The following is a 20,168-nucleotide window of genomic DNA, read 5'->3' on the forward strand; positions in this document are numbered from 1 at the left end:
AATGTAGAGCTCGCCTATCTATTAGCGGGTTTCAACTCAGTCTTCATAGTGTGCATAACACGTGTTGCATGATAGAAATGTGAGATAGCGGGGCATGTGATCAGAGCGGAAGGTTACAGCTGTTGTGTCTATACCAGCAGCATGAGAAACAACATAGATGCATTTCAACATAACAGAGATGGTTGCTGAGTTTAGGTGAAATAGCAGTTAGGACATTTGGTGGTCTCACACACACACACACACACACACACACACTTACATGCACATGTATGAAACACATGTATTACACACAAACAGAAATGCACACACAACATACACATATGGACAGACCACATAATAATAATAATAATAATAATAATAATAATAATAATAATAATAATACACCATACATTGACACTAATTGACACTATACTTGACACAGTATAGCTCTTGAGAGCAGCCTAGTATAAATCCAGCCAACACTTTAAGTGAATTAAAGTACTTGCATTACATTGCTCTTCTAGCAGTGGTTGATGAATGGGGGTTGATGTGGTGTGAAAAGCACAGGCCATAATGAGCTATGCTGTGAGCTTCAACATGCTGAGCCATGCTGTGTGCTTCCAGGGCTGCCTCTGAGCAGAGCTTAGATAAGGGGGAATCACCCAGGACAACAGAGCACAGTATCAGAGAGAAGGCACCCTGTCACTCAAAACCCCTTACAGTCTCCTGCTAGGAATAACATCTTATAGCTACATTTGGAACAGTGGATAATGGAAAAATAAAGACTGTATCATGTCTGTAGTTACAGGAAATGTTACTCTCCTCATGGAATTAAACATATTTCAAACACGTATTATGCATGCAGTGGAAAACAAATTCAATGGAAATTCATACATAGTGATAGACACTGAGTCAGGGACAGATTTTATGCAGTGTATATGGCAGTGCTTTTGACGGATCTGTATGTAAAAACAATGTTCGTGTTTTCAGCACTCATAGATACTGTTAAAACAGATTGAAAAGCTTTCAAATATTAAGTATATTGTAGTTTTTACTTATATTTGCACTCTGGCAAAGACAATTTCAGGATCCTCTAGCATCCACTAGAGGAACATATCTAATAAAAATTAGATTTTGGATAGCAATTCATATGTTCCTTAACCTCCACTACTGCTTAATATTACCTTTTAAGATGTCATTTTATTTATTCTTTCAGTATAAATTTTATTCAGGTGTTGTTTGAAGCTATAGCAAGATTGGCCCTATACAATGTTAGGAAGTTAATGAAATCATTTTAAAATTACATTTTAAAATCACAAACTACATGAGGAGGACACACAATCTTGATTTTTAAAAATTTTCCAGTGGCTTTCAAATGGCTTGCAAAGGAATGATGTACTGGTTAAAAGCACTTGGTTTCCAAAAAAATAGTTGAAAACAGAGGTATTAAAGCTATTTTTGAAATACTTGAAATAATGAATTCATGAGGCAACACACTATATTGTTTCAAAACATCCTTTATCTGTAGATACAGAGCAAGTTATTAAACATTCGCTGGCTACTAGTTTACATGTATTCATTTATTTAGATTTTGGTGACCTTTGAAGGACAAAAACAGCTTTGCTGGAAGAAACTTCATTGTTTTCATATTTTTCCTTGCCTACAGACAGCTTTGTGAAATTTCCTCAGTGAAATACAAATGCACCCCAAATACACATATCGTCTCCCCACACCCACTAAGCTTGCACAAAGACAGTTTTTGTTCTATATGCAATTACTTAAATCTCTGTGTTTCTGGGGATGAGAGTTGTTTTTTTGGAATAAGTGTATCTTCAGTCTTAATTTAACACATTCAACATGATCATGAAAAGCATATTAGCCATTTTGTGAAACATTACAACATTAAGCGATCAGCAAACAGACACACAAATTACAGCTCAAGCTTTCTTTTGAATATTATGAAAAAGCAGTCCTAAAAATATTCCTAGGATTGCTATGGAATCTTGGACTATTAAAAGCTTCCTGGGATGCCCTTGTAATGGCATCTAGATAAAAGTCATCATAATTCATCAGACTGGACTGAAGCCAGGGAACAAGGCACTTAAGCACAATGTGCTGCAGAGAATATGGGACTCTGAGATGAAGGGTCTGTTAAATATTGAGGGGAGAACTGTGCTAACGAATTAGACAGAAGCGCTCTCAATAATATTCTCAAGTCTTCTTCAGCATGCTTTTATTTGTGGCTGGGTGTCAGCAGCTGTAGTCTTCGACACCTTGATGCAGAGTTGAAGCAAAGGATCTTTACTGAGTAGGTATCATTAGACTTCTGCTATGCTAAAATTATAAATGATTACAATAGAAGAACATTCTTAGACTTGCTAATTAATCTTAATGATTCACATAAAAATGGCACAGTGACAATGACAAAACTGGATTGCTATTAAGTATGCATGTGTGCAATTTCTGCCTCATATGATAAATAGAATCATGTGTATGTATGTGTGGGGAAAATCAGTATTTATAAACAACTGCTTGCTGGTAACTTTGCATAGTCCATCATTTGAAAATCCTCCCCTACTGTAGAAAGCTACTGCATGACATGATGTTTATGGATATTGCTTTAAATATTGTTTAGGTGTAATCCCCAGGGATCCTTTTATTTGTGTCCAGTTTGTAGTCATGTGGAGGTTATGTCTATGTATTAATACTGTTTTTCCATATAAGGTTCAAGTGTATAAAGCACAACTTGGATTTTTTTTTCTTTTTTTGTGGATAAACTGGGAACTGGGCTTTCATATCTGAATCACCCAAATACATTTCTTCCCACTGTGTCCTGTAATTACATTTGCAATAACAATCACCAAGATTTCCAGGTGATAATTAGATGATGTTTATATATTTTTATGACAAAGACAATTAGGAACTAAAACTCAAAGGTTACAACTGATTCTCCCCTCTCTCTATGTGGAATATCACAGTGGGTTTGAGCTTGTCAGTAAAGTGGAAATTTGTTGTCTGATTGGAGAAAGCCTTACCGTTGCTCAAACCACATAAGCTCAGTGGGGAATGTAGCAGTGCCAAACAGGAAAGCGAGCCATCACTACTGCTCCCAAAGATTTACAACCACTTCATATTGGTGGCTGTGTGCTCTAATTTTCTCCTGCTTTTCAGCATGAGCTCTAATGCACAATTAATCAGCACATCAGAAAGCAAAACTAGAGTTTTTATTTATGCCCTGTTTTAATGTACTGTACTTAAAGCAGTGGCTGAAATTATAATACTGTCAACTAATTAGTAACACCCAATCAAAACCATAAAATTTTGTATTTTATCTGTTCTGTGAGGAGAGGGAGAGAAATCTTTTATCTTTGCCAAAAGCTAACTGCTTTCAAATAGAAAATATGCTCTTAGCCTTTCACATAACATTTTATTTAATAAATACATGTATTTATGTATTTTCTACTGGTGATGTGGGGCTGGGTGACATTTTATCTTAAAAAATTCAGCATGCCAAATCCCCTCTATTTTTGACTCACTGCCTTAGGAACTGGACTTCCTGTGTGACTGTGTGCCAGGCCTCTGGAGGTGCTATTGAGTCATGTGTCTGAAAATTGCCAGCCTAAAATTGTAAACAAGTAAAAGTTGAATATGCTTTGCACAAATATCTGCCTCACTCTGCACATAAACCTTGCATTGTACATGCCATTGAAGTAACATTTATTAACTTTACTAGCTCCAAAAGAGTTGAATATGTATTGTAGTTAAAATCTAAAATCACTTATCCAATTCACTGTAACTGAAGAGACATTCTGTAAAACAGTTCTACATGGAATACTCAGTGAACAATCATGTTGTATGTGGGTGAATTCAACACAAAACACTATGTGCTGTACAGGTTGGTTCTACATTTATTGCAGACCTGAGGTGTTTAATAGGAAGTTAAGAAGTCATCCTTTATAAACTTAATGTTGAGCAATATAATACATAAATGCTATGTTACGTATAATACCATTTGTCTACTGCCAGTCTAAGGAATAAAAAATAAAGGCTCATAAGACTGTACAGAGTAAGCTATATAAAAAAAACTTGGTCATCTGATATTTCTCAAAAATGATTTTGACAACAGTCTCATAATCAGTGACATTTGGCATCAGACTCAATGTTGGAATTACCTGGTATAATGCAGTCCTAAATCTCAGAAATTTAAACATAACATGCCCCCCCAATAAATAAATAAATAAATAAAAATCTGTATATTTGTATTTCCATAAGCACAGTGAAAATGTTGTATTTTTGGAGAAACTCTGGCACCCAACCCTGCTGTAAAAGCTGAACACATGAAGTAAGTAAAAGTGTGAATGACAAAACGGTTCATTTCAGACAATTTTTTTCTTTTTTGCCTTTTTTACTTTTCTTTTCTATTTTGAGAAAAATCATGACTCTACTGTAGGTGAGCATGTAGCACTGTCTACTGAACGTTGGCTACTAATATATCACGTAAAATTCAGGTTGCACAATAATTATGATGACTCATCCTTGTCCACACAAGGTAATTGCATGACTTCTGGTTTTAAGAGAGATGTAAAAATAAATAAATAAATAAAAAGGTTCACAGGTACATTTCTGTTTTCCAAACAAACAATCTTCTATTTAGATGAATAAAATGAAAAATGAAAATAGAAGGTCCAAATGCTGGAAGGATCAACAAGTAGAGAAAAATGGGAATTTATACCATAAGGACAGCTGTAAGATTACATTTAACCAATTCACAAACTGACTTGTTATCCATCAGGAAAAATGTCTAATTTTAAAAGTGACACACTGGAGCATGCATTGCAAAGTTACAAATAAAACAATTTTTTGGCAAAATGGTAAAGAACAGACAAAAGCAATGTAAAATGTACATTGCAGCTTATTATTACATTCCCATTATCTGAGTGGTCTTTCAAAATTGGCTATGAACAAGAATATTCGTATTCATTTGAATTGAATTCTTGGCAATGCAGTTATGACACTTTGTCAGATTCCTTCTGATGAAGACAGAATGATCCATTTGCATGTAAATCTACATTGTGCCACATTCTTTGTTTTTGTTTGGACAAGTGTTCAGAATGGCTGAAGGCTCCTACATTCACATAAGACAAACTGTGTAAACAGTGGTTTTGTTTCAATGAAAGTTACCAGAACAAGACTGATCTTTTTATTAGTACTTCTCTGTGTGCAAAGATATTGTCATTTTTTCTACTCTATTTGATCTAAGTGTACATTATGTATCTCCTTGGTATTTTTGCCATTCTTCTGTATTTTATTTTGTTTATGTGCATAAAGAAATGTTTGAGGAAAAATGTAAAATGTTGCTTAATTAAACAAAATGTTATTTTTTTTTAATTTCAGATAGACAGCTTTGAGAAAAAGAAAACCAAGCACTCACTCTAAAAAGCCAAACTATGCTGAATGTTAAATCATGATGAAAACCTAATATTGAAGAACTGTTGTCTGTTATGACTGATAACATTACATTATACTGAGAGAGAGAGAACAAGCAATCCTGAATCTCAGTATCTTTCAGCCAGCAGTATGCATCTCATAGAGAAACACTTGACTGTGCTTGGCATGCTTAATTTCTGGTAAAACAGACGAACACAATTTAGGGACTGGAATGAGTGAGTCATGTCCCGCAAAAAGGATGCACCTGGGTCACTGATGGGGCTCAGGGTGATATGGGTCCAGGCACAGGGCAAAAGAAAAGGTAATTAGAGGTTAAAGTGCTGAGGATGTGAGCAAGCTCCTACCTTTAGTTCCCTCAGTAACTACAACCATCGAACTCAGAGAGCCTGACCACTGTGCTCACTCCTCTCCTGCCATTACCAGAATACTGTGGCATTGCCACAGGCATACATCAGGAAGTCAATAACAACTGCAGTGCAGGTAGACAAGACTGGGCCAGCTCTGAGCCCTTTCTCATTCATCCTGAGCCAGCTCTGCCTCATGGGTCACTCACTTAAGCATGAACTTGAGTTCAGAGGTTCAGGAGCTTGAATTAGCATTACATATTATCACCCATGAGAAAAAAAAGATAAAATATGAAAACATGACCCAACCAAAAAATCTTTTTTGTCAGACCTCAGACCCATTGAGACAGGCAATTGAAATATATATGTAAAAAAAATCAAGAGGGAATGTATGTGTAGTATATGTATGAGCACACAATATTTTACAGCCCCTCTGCACAGCTGGAACCAAACCAGAAGAGCATAATTAGCATTTCATAACTGTTACAAACTCTGACACTGCAGTGATCAATACATTACAATATCAACTATATCCTGTATGGTGATTTCTAAATTATTGTTTCTTGCCTTGATAAAAAAAAACAACAACATACAAAACAAATAAAAAACAAACAAACCATGATATATGCTTCTTCAACAGGAACCAGTGGCTGCTGACCAGCCACTGTGTGACTGGAGGGAGCCCTGAGTGATGTGCTATCATGAGAATGAGGCACCAGGGAGGATGTCATCACAAGGAATCTTTCCCTGGGCTCCAGATGGCCAAGGTAGCTCTGCTGGACCTCTGATTCCCATGATATAAGATATATGCTGTCTCTCATTCATATGGAACCAGGAGCAATTTGTTAATAAAACATGCAACAAAAAAAAGTTGCTGAACAATCCCTTTAGCCATAATTGGTTATGTGAATCAGTGCACTGATACTGCCATTTTGTTTTCTCCTCTGGTTGCTGCTCCTTCTCTCTGCAAACTATTGACAAACATGTTTTTACAAATTTTAATCCCTGACATATATGAAACAGCCATATACAACGATTTTTCTTGAATTAATGCTTTTCTCACAGATGCTCAATATTCACTATGTAATTAAGAATCCCCTACATATATTCTAATGGCAAAGAAATTCCAACCTTTTATTTTCTAGTTTTTACTGGTCCTTCTCATAAAGCTGCACATGTCCCCATGAGCTTATTTAAGTTCATTGATCTGTTAGTGACACTTAAACAAACTACTTTTCTGAGACATGATTCATCAGACGGAGCCTCCACTTCAGTCCCAGTTGAGTATAAACACCGTTCCTGCTTCATAAGGGAAAATAAAAGTGCTTTAAAACATTAGTGTCAACTGAAAGGTATCTGGAATCTGACAGAAACTGGATTGATATCCTGCAGTGCAGATATCTTCATTAAAATGCACGTGCGCATTTTGGGGTTGGGTCAGCGGCCTCTGCAGTGGCGCAGCAGCCAGTGCTGGGGCTGATTGGCTCACTGCCAGACCCATGCCAGCAGGACTTCCTGTGCTGCTTTTGCTCCCATTTCACATCATCTCATTCACTCCCATCATTCTAGCCAAACCCCCTCCTTATCTGCAGTGAAGCAGGCAGCCTGTTTTAACGCCTGAAACACAGCATGCGTTAACAGTCCATTTGAAGTAATTGAGCAAGAGCACAAGTGCACAGTTTGAAAGCGAGAACTGCTTATTCAGAGATACTTAGTGCCTGAGCCAAGTGTGTTAAGTAACAGGGGTCAGATGGTGATGCCAAGCCAATGCAAGCCACAGGAACTGTGAAATGTGAATCAGTAAGCACAGCTCAGATTCGAGCTTGTAACAGGCAAACTGATAGGCACGATATAGTATATGAGCTTATTTAAATTTGATCTTTTTAATAAGGAAAAGTGAGATTTTGAATATATTTGAGGAGACATTATGGACCACAAAGGATATAGCTGGAGTCTCAGCCAAAATCCAAGGTACATGCATTCTGCATTGCTATGATTCTCAAGATTCTCCTTCAGGAACCTTTTCTTAGTTTTTGATAGGTCAATTTGGCTTCTTCTCTTCTCATTAGAGCATAGCACTCTGAATATCACAATTTGAGTAGTTTTATATAATCTTTTCAGTTATATCACTTACCCTTATAAAGTACCACAATTAGAATGTGTACAATTCTTTCATATGTTTCAGAAGACATATGATGCAACAAATCGTATAATGTAATTAGTTGTATCACTTAATTCCACATAGATTTAGTTTGCTTTGATTCCATTTGATTGGGTTAAGGCACAACAGGATCTTAAGGCAGAGTAGCTATTAGTTTATTTGAGGAAAAGGTCATTTATGGTTCTTATTTTGGCAATGTTTATATATAGTTCTGAGAATATGATATGAGGAGAAATGCATGTGCAAGTTACAGAAGTTGTTCACAGAGAGAGGAATGTGGAAATTCAGATCCAGTGCTTTAGGAATTCGAAATAAAACGGATTACTCAAAGAGAAGGTGCCCTGAATGTTTCCCAGACTCAGGAAACCAACACTCTACAAACTGAGAGCAAGAAATATGTGAGAGCACAGATGGAATGTCATCTCTGCCTATGAGATGCGTCAGACTTGGACATAGTCTGTGAGTCAGAGAGGTTTGACATACAGAAACTGTATCAAAAAAGGAATAAATTTACAGGCCATAAAATACCGTTAAAATTCCAGATACCCCTCTAAATCCTAGCAATGACTTTTATAGTCACATTGTAGATAATTTCCCTATAGCCCACAAACAAAAAAGGAAAACAGGACAAAAGGAACTTAAACAATAATGTGGAAAAGTTTTACTGAAGTGCATCGTCACATTATAGCAAAAACCTCTTGTGCTAATGTATCATTAATTACTGTGAATTTGTATTGACTTTGTATTGAATTTGTAAAACCTTTTATTCATAGTCCAACTCAATGCCACTATCCCTTCTTCTCTCTAAAGAGGATTTTCTGTTTGTCCCTCAGTATTCCCTTTCCTTCATGGAGATGGGCCCTTAGCTCAGAGTCATACATCTAGTGAGTGTTGCCCCCCCCCCCCCCCCCCCCCCCAAGTACTGTTGACTGAGAAGGATGTGGCCTGAAGCCAGAGAGGCTCACACTGTGTGATGCCAATGAAACCATTACAACTGTCCATTTTATCACTAATCCATCTGAAGGAGGAGGCTATGAAGCCGTTCTTCTTTCATTGTCTCCAAAGAGGATGGAACAGAGACTCATCACAAATCAAAGAAGGTCTTTTATATCACAGACAGTTTTCGATGGAATACTGATTTGGAAGCTCTTATACCTTTTGTTGTATCCTAGATTAGATGTGTTGGATATGTTGGCAGTATTTTGTAACATACTGTTTACCTCCGAATTTTATGACATTTTATCACATTGTAATAAATGTAATAATGTAATTTAATATAATGAAGACCATAGGCCATAAAATGATCGAACTTAAAATATGAATACAGGACAAAGAAAATGTCATTCAGTTTGACAACCACGAAGATGACATTTAGGTCTTTAATGTTCAGTCACTTGTCAAGTTACCTTCAGTTCGGTTGTCGACAGAACAAGTTATTTGATACATGCTCATAATACCAGAAAGATCATATGTGCACCTGTAAGTCACAAGATGGGGTGATTATGAAAGCACATCTTGACTACACAAATCTCAAAAACTTCAGAGTCACACTATATGTTTCACTCTTCAGTCAAACATGCGGAATGTGCGTATTGAAAATAATGGTTTCATCCTTGGGTAAACAGAATGTGGATAATTACTTGCATAACCTGTGACAGTCTATAATACATAATATTGTTTTATCACAATTTAGTGAATGGATATGACTATACTGAATAAGGAGTTACAAAATGTTTTGTGCTCTTCATGATTTAGCCGTAACACAATGCTTGTTCCTTTGTGTGTGTGTGTGTGTGTGTGTGTGTGTGTGTGTGTGTGTGTGTGTGTGTAAATGCTAAGTGAAGCATAGCCATCATGCAGTCCCACATTGGAAGTGTCTCTTTGACTTTCTGTGAGGTTCAAATGAGCCCTTTGTGTGGAAAATCAATGCACAGACAACCTCTCCACCACACAATTCAGCTGCTCCAGGTACGCACAGTAGGAGCTAATTCTCAAGAATGGCATAATTAATTCAGGTACATGCCAGCTTTTGGGAATACATAATGTTCAGGGACAGAGACAAGAACAGGCTGCTAAATTGAGTTCAATGTTTCATTTAAAATTCTGACTGGCTGTGAGGTTGAAGCATGGTCTCAAAACAACAGGTCTCCTGAAATCAAAACAATTACTCACACACAGTGTATATTTTGTCTGACACACAAAAATAAAACTGAGAAAATGGCACACACATTTCTTTCTGAGCTTATTTACGGATTATTAACAACTGTCCAGAAAAGCATGAATAAAGAAACTGTTCTTGTAGTATTCTAACTACCATTTGAAGATGAAGGAAGACCAAATACTTCTCTATTTTACTATACGACGTAAACTAATGAAATAATAATGATTTATTATTAATATTAGTAGTAGTAGTAGTAGTAGTAGTAGTAGTAGTAATAATATTATTATTATTATTTAGTATTATTATTATTATTAGTAGTAGTAGTAGTAGTAGTAGTAGTAGTAGTAATATTATTATTATTAGTAGTAGTAGTAGTAATATTATTATTATCATTATTATTATTATTATTATTATTATTATTAGTAGTAGTAATAATATTATTATTATTTAGTAGTAGTAATATTATTATTATTATTATTATTATTTAGTAGTAGTAATATTATTATTATTAGTAGTAGTAGTAGTAGTAGTAGTAGTAGTATTCTTATTATTAATATTATTATTATTAGTAGTAGTAGTAGCAGAAGTATTGTTATTATTATTAGTAGTAGTAGTAGCAGCAGAAGTATTATTATTATTATTATTATTATTATTATTATTATTATTATTATTATTATTATTATTATTATTATTATAGAATTAATGAAAAAGACCTTGAGGACAATGTTTGTCCCTGCCAATGTTACGACTGTCAGTTGGAGCACCAGTGATAAACTTTACTCCTTCTCATGCTGTTGATCTCTCTCCTATCCATGCAGTAGTTATTGGGAGATCAAGCTTGCAAAACTGTGACTGCCTGACAACCAACAGCCAAACACCCATGACAGCCAACATTAATTGTTGTCACAAGAATAATGAATTTGAAAACTGACATTTGCTATATAATTATTGTGCCAGAAAAAAAGCTTTAATTGTAATTATCAGACATTGGTGAAGTATATTCCAATGCAGGTTTGTGCATATTAGGGCAACATACAGTACAGCTGAAATATTTACTATATCCTGCAGCTGATGGACCACTGAATTTAACACTTTTACACCAATAAGTGTGTGTGAATGGGGAAGGGGCTGTCAATCAAAGATTAAAAGACAAACATTTATCAGGTCAAAACATGGAGAAAAGGCCAGTTCAAATGATACTATAGGAATAATAGTTATTTCAGTAAATACATCTCCATGGGAAATGACTCCTTATAGAAAAAAAAGATCCCGTCAAAGGTCTACCAAAATAGCTTTCCATTCAACTTCAAACTATCAAGCCATATCTTAGACAATCAGTCCGACTCATATAACTATACTGCACCATTCAGTGTAAAAAAAACCAAACCAAAAACCAAAACCAAACCATTTAGTAGATGTGACCAACAAGCAGCACTCAGACTGGAGCCTCAGCTCCCTGAAGTGGCGTTTGCTGACTAATGAACTGGGAAGAGCAGGAGGCGCCCCTCTCTCCTTCACCACTACACCACACACTCGACAAGCAGGCCAAGGAGGCCGCAGTCTGCAGGACTGCAGTGGCGGACTGAGCATGCTCTGAAGGAGCCTGTTCTGACTTTCACCCACTCTGATTGGTGGATTTTATAAAGCGATGGCGTAAGAAGGTTTATGTGCCAGCAGCATAGTGATTTGTTCCTTGGCAAGAGGACCTGCAAATGTTAGATTGAGGGGTTTTATACAAATTCCATGTTTATGTCTCATAATGAGGATGCAAGCTTGAAGGTAGTTTCACTGCGAATGCAATCATTATGAAGCAACAAAATGACAGTTCCACGTTTAATCATAGAAGCATACTAATTACATAGAATTTCAGCTGGAAGCACGCTTCAAAATCTCATTATACTGATGATGGCACTTGAAATACTACTTCTGTATGATTTTATCTATGAACCATAGCATAATAACAAAAGGATTGCAGGTGGTGTGTTTGAGTGCATATTCAATCACAGGTGTAATTCACTCATAAGGGTGCTGTTGAATGCATCTCATTATGTTGTGCAACTGTAAAAAATGCATTTGGAAAGAACAGGTTGCATGAATTCCCATTTGTTTTCAGATAGAAAGGGAGAGATATGCTTTTTTTTTTGCCTAAAACTAGATTGCTTTGTGCATGACATTCATCAACCCATAGAATGCATTTAAGGAGCATTTAAAGTATCAAACATTTAAAGTCTTAAAAGCAACTTTCTTATAGGTTTTATTGCAAGCACATTTAAAATGAATCCTATTTAAGGCCTCAGTTGGATATAAAATTATGGTTCATCATAGTAGGTTCAAGTTAAAACTTGTTTGGCTGCGGCAGTTTAAAGAGAAAATAATATTGCAGTTATACATAAAATTATGTAATTTTTAAGACTTTTATAATGGTACAAAAAAGGTGAAGCAGTATTGTGGTAAAAGACAAAAAAACAACAAAAAAAACCCAAATTCTCACCTTCTCTTCTTGTGGGAAAATATTACTTCCTTGGAGATGGCCTTACTTGTGCTGCAATGTACAACATGGAATCAGAAGGGGTCAGTGTATTCTAGGATTCCCACATGGTCAAACAGAAAGCTGTGGTAAGGCACGCAAGAACACAGTAAAATAAGCTGTGAGCTGTATATTTAAAGTGATTTTATTGTGTTTATAAAGATATCTTAAATTAAATAGTTCTCCAGGGGCAAATGTCTAGTGTCAGAAGGCCAGCTATAGCCTTAGTGGAAAGATCATGATAGTATTGTGGAAGGAGCATGTAGGAAGGCCCATATAACTGGATTTTAAAAGATTAATCACAAACCATCAGCAATTGGGCATCATTGAAATTTAAAACCACTGTCCTAAAACCACAGATATACAGACTGTGCCAGTGGCTGTTAACCTGTCTGTGCTTCTGAGCAGTGTAATATTCACTGTTTATTTTGTAATTGATGAATTCATTTTATTTGATTTTGTAATTGATCAGTTAATTTCATACCTATTACCCATTATATGTGGCCCTGAATAGCAGTATTATTTTTTGCTATTTTATTGCCAGTGTTTTATACTTTATCATATATTGAGACTTAATATATTGTGTAGATATTCAGTACATATCTCAGCAAATGTTCATAACAGTTATATATTATCATTATATATTACTAATATTAATGTTTCATCTCTTTATAAATTCATTTGATCATTTGCCAAGATTAGCAAAATGTTTGAAGCAGAATATTAAACAGAATATTTATTAGATTATTATGGCAAAATTAGAAGCCATTATTTATAAATAATTATTTAAATAATTAGTTTTTGAAATTTCAAAAGCTAATTTATATCACTTCTTACTAATGCCCTAATTATTTAATCTGGCTGTATTTTTGTGGAATAAATAGTGGCAAATATAGAAGTTTGTTTCTCTTCTTTTCAAACCAAATATCTAAAGTTATTTAAGAAATCTTTCCCACTGGTGAAATACACTCATGGAAAACAGAAGTGGTGAGACTATTTTCGGGACGCAAACCCCTTTTCACATAAGCAACTCTACAAACTCCTTTTCACATAAGCGACTCTACATGTGCTGGAAATGCTTACCACTGTGATCATAGTTATATCAGCTATCCTTGTTGCATGTAAGTACTGTCTTATTGATTGCTTTGTTTATTTATTTTACATTTTAAGGTTAGGTTTTATGAATAGTAAGCTGAGGGGTAAGTGTGTTGAGAAATAATGCATTAAGTGTACACTATTTGTTGATGCACTACTGCTCAGTCTACTCTGTGCTTTTTTTAGTACATGAAGGATCTGTTGTGACAGTGGTTGGTCTGGTTGGGGAAAAAGTTATTTTGCCATGTAAATACAATGTTAAAACTCATGGCATATCAAATGTTTGTTGGAGGAGAGATCATTCCTGGTTCGGATGTGAATATACATTGATCACCACTGATGGACTGAGTATGAACTTCAGACCATCAAAAAGATATGATTTACCCAGTAAGCTGCATACAGGTGATGTTTCACTTACCATCAAAAAGGCACAAAAATCAGACTCTGGATTTTACATATGCCGTATTGAGATCGCTGGACTATTCAATGACCTCAGCCATACTGTTTGCCTAATCATTAAAATGGTGAGCACACAAATCCCCAAACATGCATTAACATACATTGTCCTTCATATATCTAAAAATATTTGCCAATGTTTGTTCCAACATACATCCTAATTTTATTCTTAGGGCATTAAGGAATTTAAGAAAAAAATTGAGAATAAGAATAAGTACACTCTTGGAACCTTTATAACTCTATGAAATAAATGTCATTATTTAAAACAGAATGCTTCAGACAGAGGTTCTTCATCAGCTGTGCAAGCAAAGTACTTATACATATACAAACACAGAGCATCTGCAGAAGAGTTAAATTAAACTTATATATATGCGCAGATGCTCTGTATTGTGCACATAATCAATGCAAGTCATTCTATTTATTTTAATTCCAAAGGATTAAACGCAATCAAAGTCACCACAGACACAAAATCATCTCCTACCGCCTCAGAGAAGCCATCACAAGGTGAGAGACGCTGTCATTATCATAACTCTGGAGTACAATATTACTAACTGTATAGTTGATATTAATTAATGTTACTTAATTAGTACTGCAGTATGCATAGACATGAGAGCAGGGATGTATAAACTCATGTAATTGTTACTCATTTAATTTCCCATAAAAGTAAACCAAATCAAAGTCACAACATGCAAATATGTATCCCAGACCACCTCAGAGATGCCAACACAAGGTCAGCGACATCACTGTGTTCTTTAACATATCACCAGTGTGCAACACTGTTTAATCTGTAGTTGATAATTGCTTCTTTGCAAATACACACGGATGTATTTAGAAAAAAAAAAATCAGTGATCAGAAATTAATTCACTTAGTAGATGTGTTGTAATATTGCAAAAACTTCAATAGATACTTTTAAAATAGAACCTCCACCATTCTTTTGCATATAGAAGTACAGGTTCTGTTTGTCTGGGTTGGCATGTTTGCAAGCGTGTGTTCAAATGTGTGTATGTGATCATGTGCATGAGAGTGCAAGAGAGAGATTTTGAACTCTAACAACTAATTCATTTCAGATCTCACTGATGACTCAATTTGTGATTCAGTTGCACAGCTGATACATACTGAGGTTGGTATAAATATCTGTACTGACCTTGATGAAATAAAACCTTACTAATGTCTAATGAACTCAAGTTTAATATGGCTTACAATTTCAGAATACAATGGAAAAACGTATTGTAACTTCAGTGCGAGTGGGAGCAGTCATAATAATTGCACTTATACTTTCATAATTGCACTTATACTGAGTAAGTAAGGTTTTCCATTTAGTTTTGAAGAAATGTCTTGAGAAAATTATTTTTTATTTAAAAACTTCTGCTTTACGTGATGTGTCCAGAGTTGAAATGTAAACTCTATGAAACTTCCCTTTTCTTGAACTGCATGATGGATTGATTTAGTTCTCAGACACTGTTTTCCTGGCAAGAGAGGAAGTGAAAAAGGTGAGTCATGAGCACATGTGCTTACTGTGCAATAAAGTATTTTGCTCGGCCTGCCCTCAGAACTGCAGTGAACTCCAGAGAAAAGACTGTGAGTAGCAGAATGGAAAATGTCCCCCCACAGCACCACAGCTATCTGAGTGGCAACCCCCACAGACCTGTGGAAACACCACATGTGGAGAGCTACGATATGTGATGATCAATTGGAATATTGGGTTGATAGGACTGAAAAGAGAGATACAAGAAATTATTGTTATTTTGCACCTTTTTAATGACTAACATTTGCTCAGATCTGTGCTCTTCCTCTGTCAGTGTAATGTGTAAGAGAAAGGTATGACTAAGGTATGATTGTCCCTCTCTTGGCTATTTAAAGGCAAGGGAGTGTAAAGCATGCAGGAGAGTGTGCTAAAATGATACTGCAGGTGGATCAGTACCATAACTGATGCTATGGTTAGTCATTCTCCGTGTGCAAACAAAGCTGACATGTTTCCTTATTTCTAATTTTCACTACATTTAGTATAACATTCAAAGTGCAGCTCTGGTGTTGCAAATTCAGTGTCTTAGTTCAAGAACATTTCTGCTAGTAATCATTGTTATACGAGCTTCTTTGATGTGAGCCATAGCAATAAATGAAAAATGGTTCTGTAACAGGCATGTATTTCATATTTCCCTTTCTGATGACTACAGCCTTCAAAACAATGAGGAATTGAAATGGCTGTACTCCAGGTCTGCCAGTGTATTACCAGGGAAGATACTCAGTGTCTGGTGACGTCTGTGGGTTGCAAATATTAGGCACAGACTACAAAAGTACTTCACGGAAGCGGATGGTCTGAAGGAGCTTGTAATTGATATACCAAAATAACAAAATTTGCATCACTGTCCAGTTCACTCAAAGACTCCATAGTAGCTTACGTATTTTATGCTTGTAAACGTATGAATGTACAGGATGTCTGTATTTATAATGTCATGGTCTGCATGTTCTGAAGATCCAGTTAACAACCATGCTGTTCTCAGAGACAGGTTGTTCTTGAAAAACAATGATGAAAATGCATTAATTAGGCTAGTAATTAAGACTGATCCGATACTGACATCTAGTGTCTCATTATTGTTGAACATATTTAAACATTTTGAATACAGTATACTTCTAAAGAATAAAGAATATGGAATTACCTGTCTTACTATAGCAATATTTTTATCAATGTAATTAATATATATATAATTTTCTGATTATGGCATTATATATTTTATTTTCATTATAATATTACATCATGCTTTTTTACTGATGCTTGTCAATAACAAAATGCAAAAAGCATAACAGACTCCAGAGGGTTAAAAATCCTCACCTTTAGTTTTTTTTATCTTCATTTGATTATATTCGATTAATATTAGAAGGATACGTGTCTACAGTAATAAGTAGAACAACACAGACGGAAGCATTACTTCAGATCAAATGAGGGAGGAAGTCATGTGCACAAATGTGTCAACTTCAGATGTGAGAGGAGAGAAGCAGTTCTCTCTCTGCAGAGTCAGAGCTGAACTATCATGAAAATGCTGTTCAGTTGGATGGGCTCACTCTTGCTTATTCACTGCTTCACAGGTAGGTGAACACATTCAAAAATGTAATGGTAGAGTGTTTAGCTTCTAGACTCCTGACATGTTCAGCAGGAGCTGCAGTACTCTGTACTACTAGTTGTTGTTGTTTTTTTTTTACTATACAGAAATTTTGTTCAAATTAAGAAATGTATTTCCGAGATAAGAGTCTACTGCTTAGTTAATTTATATAAATGTAACCAGCTGAATTAATATTTATAATATTTTTGTAATATCAAGCATATTACAAATATATTATTTGTTACAATAAAAAAACAAAACAATGAACTAAAGTTTACATTAGTATTACTTTTGCATGTACTTTATATTCTAAGTCAAAATGCTACTTCTAGGTTTCCTTTAATGAAGGGAATGAAAGTGTCATGGTTGGTGTTTGGTTAGATTGACAGTAATAGTATTATTCCATCAGCATCTATGAACTTAAACTGTAAGAGTGCTCTATAACCTCTCAAACAGCAATATTCTTTAACCCCTACCCTCATCCCCTTTAGTATGTACATGTAGGGGCATTACAGTTTACGGCATTGATGGTCAGGATGTCATCCTCCCATGCAAGTATGACTCACACCATCATGGCAAATGTGAGATATGCTGGATGAGAGGAGTTATACCATCAAGTGGGTGTGGTTCTGAAATAATTGCAACAGATGGAGATAAAGTGGTAAGGAACATATTAAACAGATATCAGCTCCCTGGAGACATACAGAATGGAGATGTATCTTTAAAAATCCACAGTACAAAACAAAGTGACTCTGGAACATATGGCTGCCGAGTACACGTGCCTGGATGGTTTAACGATGAAAAATATGAGGTTTACTTAGTCATTGAGCAAAGTAAGTATTCTAGACACATGTTCAGTGCATATATATATATATATATATATATATATATATATATATATATATATATATATATATATATATATATATATATAAAACTAGAGCCATTAACTTGTTTTGCATCTAAGCATCTAAATATTTTTAAAACCTTGCTAATAAATCATAAAATGATGGAAATTTGGGGAAATTATTGTCACATATGATTAAAGTGATTATTTTAGATTTTGCAAACATTTACTCATTGCAGACCATGAAATGTTCAAGTCTTTTTGTATTATTTAGTTTTAGCAAAAAACCAAAAACAAAAACCCACTCCCCCCCCCTAAACAGAGCCTGTATCAACTGCATCAGTGAATATAACTGACATTACAACCATGGGACCATGGAACCACTCTGAAACTCTACAGGGTATAGAATTTTGTCTCTGCTACTGGTCTGCTTGTCTTTATACCCACAAATTGGTAAAGTTTCAGCTATATGTGTGTGTGTGTGTGTGTGTGTGTGTGTGTGTGTGTGTGTGTGTGTGTGTGTGTGTGTATAGAATGCAAATGATGCATCTTTTTTAACCTTTCTTTTCCTTTGGTTGCAATAATTGGGAACTCAGAAAATGAAACCATCACGGCTCTTCCTGATCACAGTAAAAATGTAAGTATAAAGAAGATGTGCAGCAACTGTGTTCTGTGTATCCTTTTTTAAGTGTGAGCCATAACTGGCTAATTCTGTGTATCATCAAGGTGGATGAGACAATGGATGAAATGCTTGCTTGTATTGTGGCGTCAATTCTACTGTTTTTGCTCATTTTGTGGACAGCTGCTCTTTATATAATGTGTGAGTACATTAATTCTCTCAGTGAGAAAGAAATATAAAAATATATTTCATTTATATTTAGCTAAGAATGAAACCTTAATGATTCTTTTTCCATTCAGGGAAGCAGAAAAGAAAAAGAAGGACAGTAGAAATGTAAGTGAAAAAGCATAAAATGCTTATTCTTAAAAGCAGAGCCATACAGAAAGTAAATATACAAGTGAGGCAGTGTTACTCACTGATAAATTAAATAATCTGGAAACAATCTGTAAGATTAAAGATCAGGGAGTGGACCTGAAAGTCCCTTTTGCCTCTTCTTTAACTTCTATCTTATTTGTGCTCACTGGAATCAGTATTAAAATTCATTACTAAACACAAAAGTACTACAGCAAAATGTTTCTCATAGGTGGTTTTAATTCTGTCCCACCAGGCACCAGAACATCCAGGATGCCATTATTTACAGCAACACAGACAGCAGCCTGGGCTTCCACAACAGGGTGATGGCTGTAGACAACATCTACCAGCTAGAAACTGAGAATGAATATGAGAGATGGTCATGATGGAATTCTCATACAGTATTGTTAGTTGTCAAAGGCTCTTGGTAACATTAAATGATTGCAGTTCTGTGATATTAATTAATATTTAGTAGACACTTGCTAGGGACTAACTTTTGTGAAATGTCATGATTAGGAAGAGAGAAATGTTACTGTAATAGTGTGATAATTACTACTGCTGATCCTTCTTTCCACCGCAAGTCAGTTCTCATCTCATCAGAGTAACATCCTGCAATATTTTGAGTCCCGGGGCAAGTAAATTCCTTATTTTTTGCTGGCTTGTAAAAATGTTCTTGAGTAAATATATGCAGAGTGCGCAAGGTATGTGCACTTAACATTTCTTTGTGAAAAAGGTGTACAGTAAACATCACTATAATAGCACCTGTTTGAGCCAGCATAGCAGTGTTTGTTAACTGTAGCAGAACATTATCTTCTGTCACTGTTGACATTTATGAGCAAGTACTTGAGAAAATGTTATTATTATTCATGACTTTGATATTGTCATGCACCCTGCTACAACCTCCAATGTGCTCCACCAATCAGTCTTGCCAGTTTATTAATAACTGGCCACACCCTCTCATCAGACACCTGAGGAATTTTAATCTGGACTCAAGCCTCCCGCTTACAAAACTCTGTGCAAAGTCTCTTGAGACCACACTGAGTTACTAAGCCATGTAATCAATGTTTTTTACCTTTATGTA

The 20,168-nt window shown here is 35.4% G+C and overlaps 1 protein-coding gene across 1 annotated transcript; it reads left to right on the forward strand.

Annotated features, from left to right (window-relative positions):
- Positions 1-16,946: 16,946 nt before the first annotated feature.
- On the forward strand, positions 16,947-20,164 carry havcr1 (hepatitis A virus cellular receptor 1). Its single transcript, XM_027022660.2, has 7 exons — positions 16,947-17,256; positions 17,762-18,103; positions 18,440-18,517; positions 18,714-18,754; positions 18,844-18,937; positions 19,036-19,069; positions 19,344-20,164. Exons 1-7 carry the CDS (start codon positions 17,202-17,204, stop codon positions 19,471-19,473), a joined length of 774 nt encoding a protein of 257 aa, XP_026878461.2. The 5' UTR covers positions 16,947-17,201; the 3' UTR covers positions 19,474-20,164.
- The last annotated feature ends 4 nt before the right edge of the window (positions 20,165-20,168 follow it).

The sequence above is a fragment of the Electrophorus electricus genome, chromosome 6 (assembly GCF_013358815.1).
Source record: "Electrophorus electricus isolate fEleEle1 chromosome 6, fEleEle1.pri, whole genome shotgun sequence".
Taxonomy (NCBI): Eukaryota; Metazoa; Chordata; class Actinopteri; order Gymnotiformes; family Gymnotidae; genus Electrophorus; species Electrophorus electricus.

What these genes read in the sequence shown, in the direction of transcription:
- havcr1 (XM_027022660.2), top strand. Translation starts at nt 17,202, where the DNA reads ATGAAAATGCTGTTCAGTTGGATGGGCTCACTCTTGCTTATTCACTGC. An exon ending in CCACTCTGAAACTCTACAGG is followed by an intron (nt 18,518 to 18,713) that starts GTATAGAATTTT and finishes TTGGGAACTCAG; the next exon opens with AAAATGAAACCATCACGGCT. An exon ending in AGCTGCTCTTTATATAATGT is followed by an intron (nt 18,938 to 19,035) that starts GTGAGTACATTA and finishes TTTTCCATTCAG; the next exon opens with GGAAGCAGAAAAGAAAAAGA.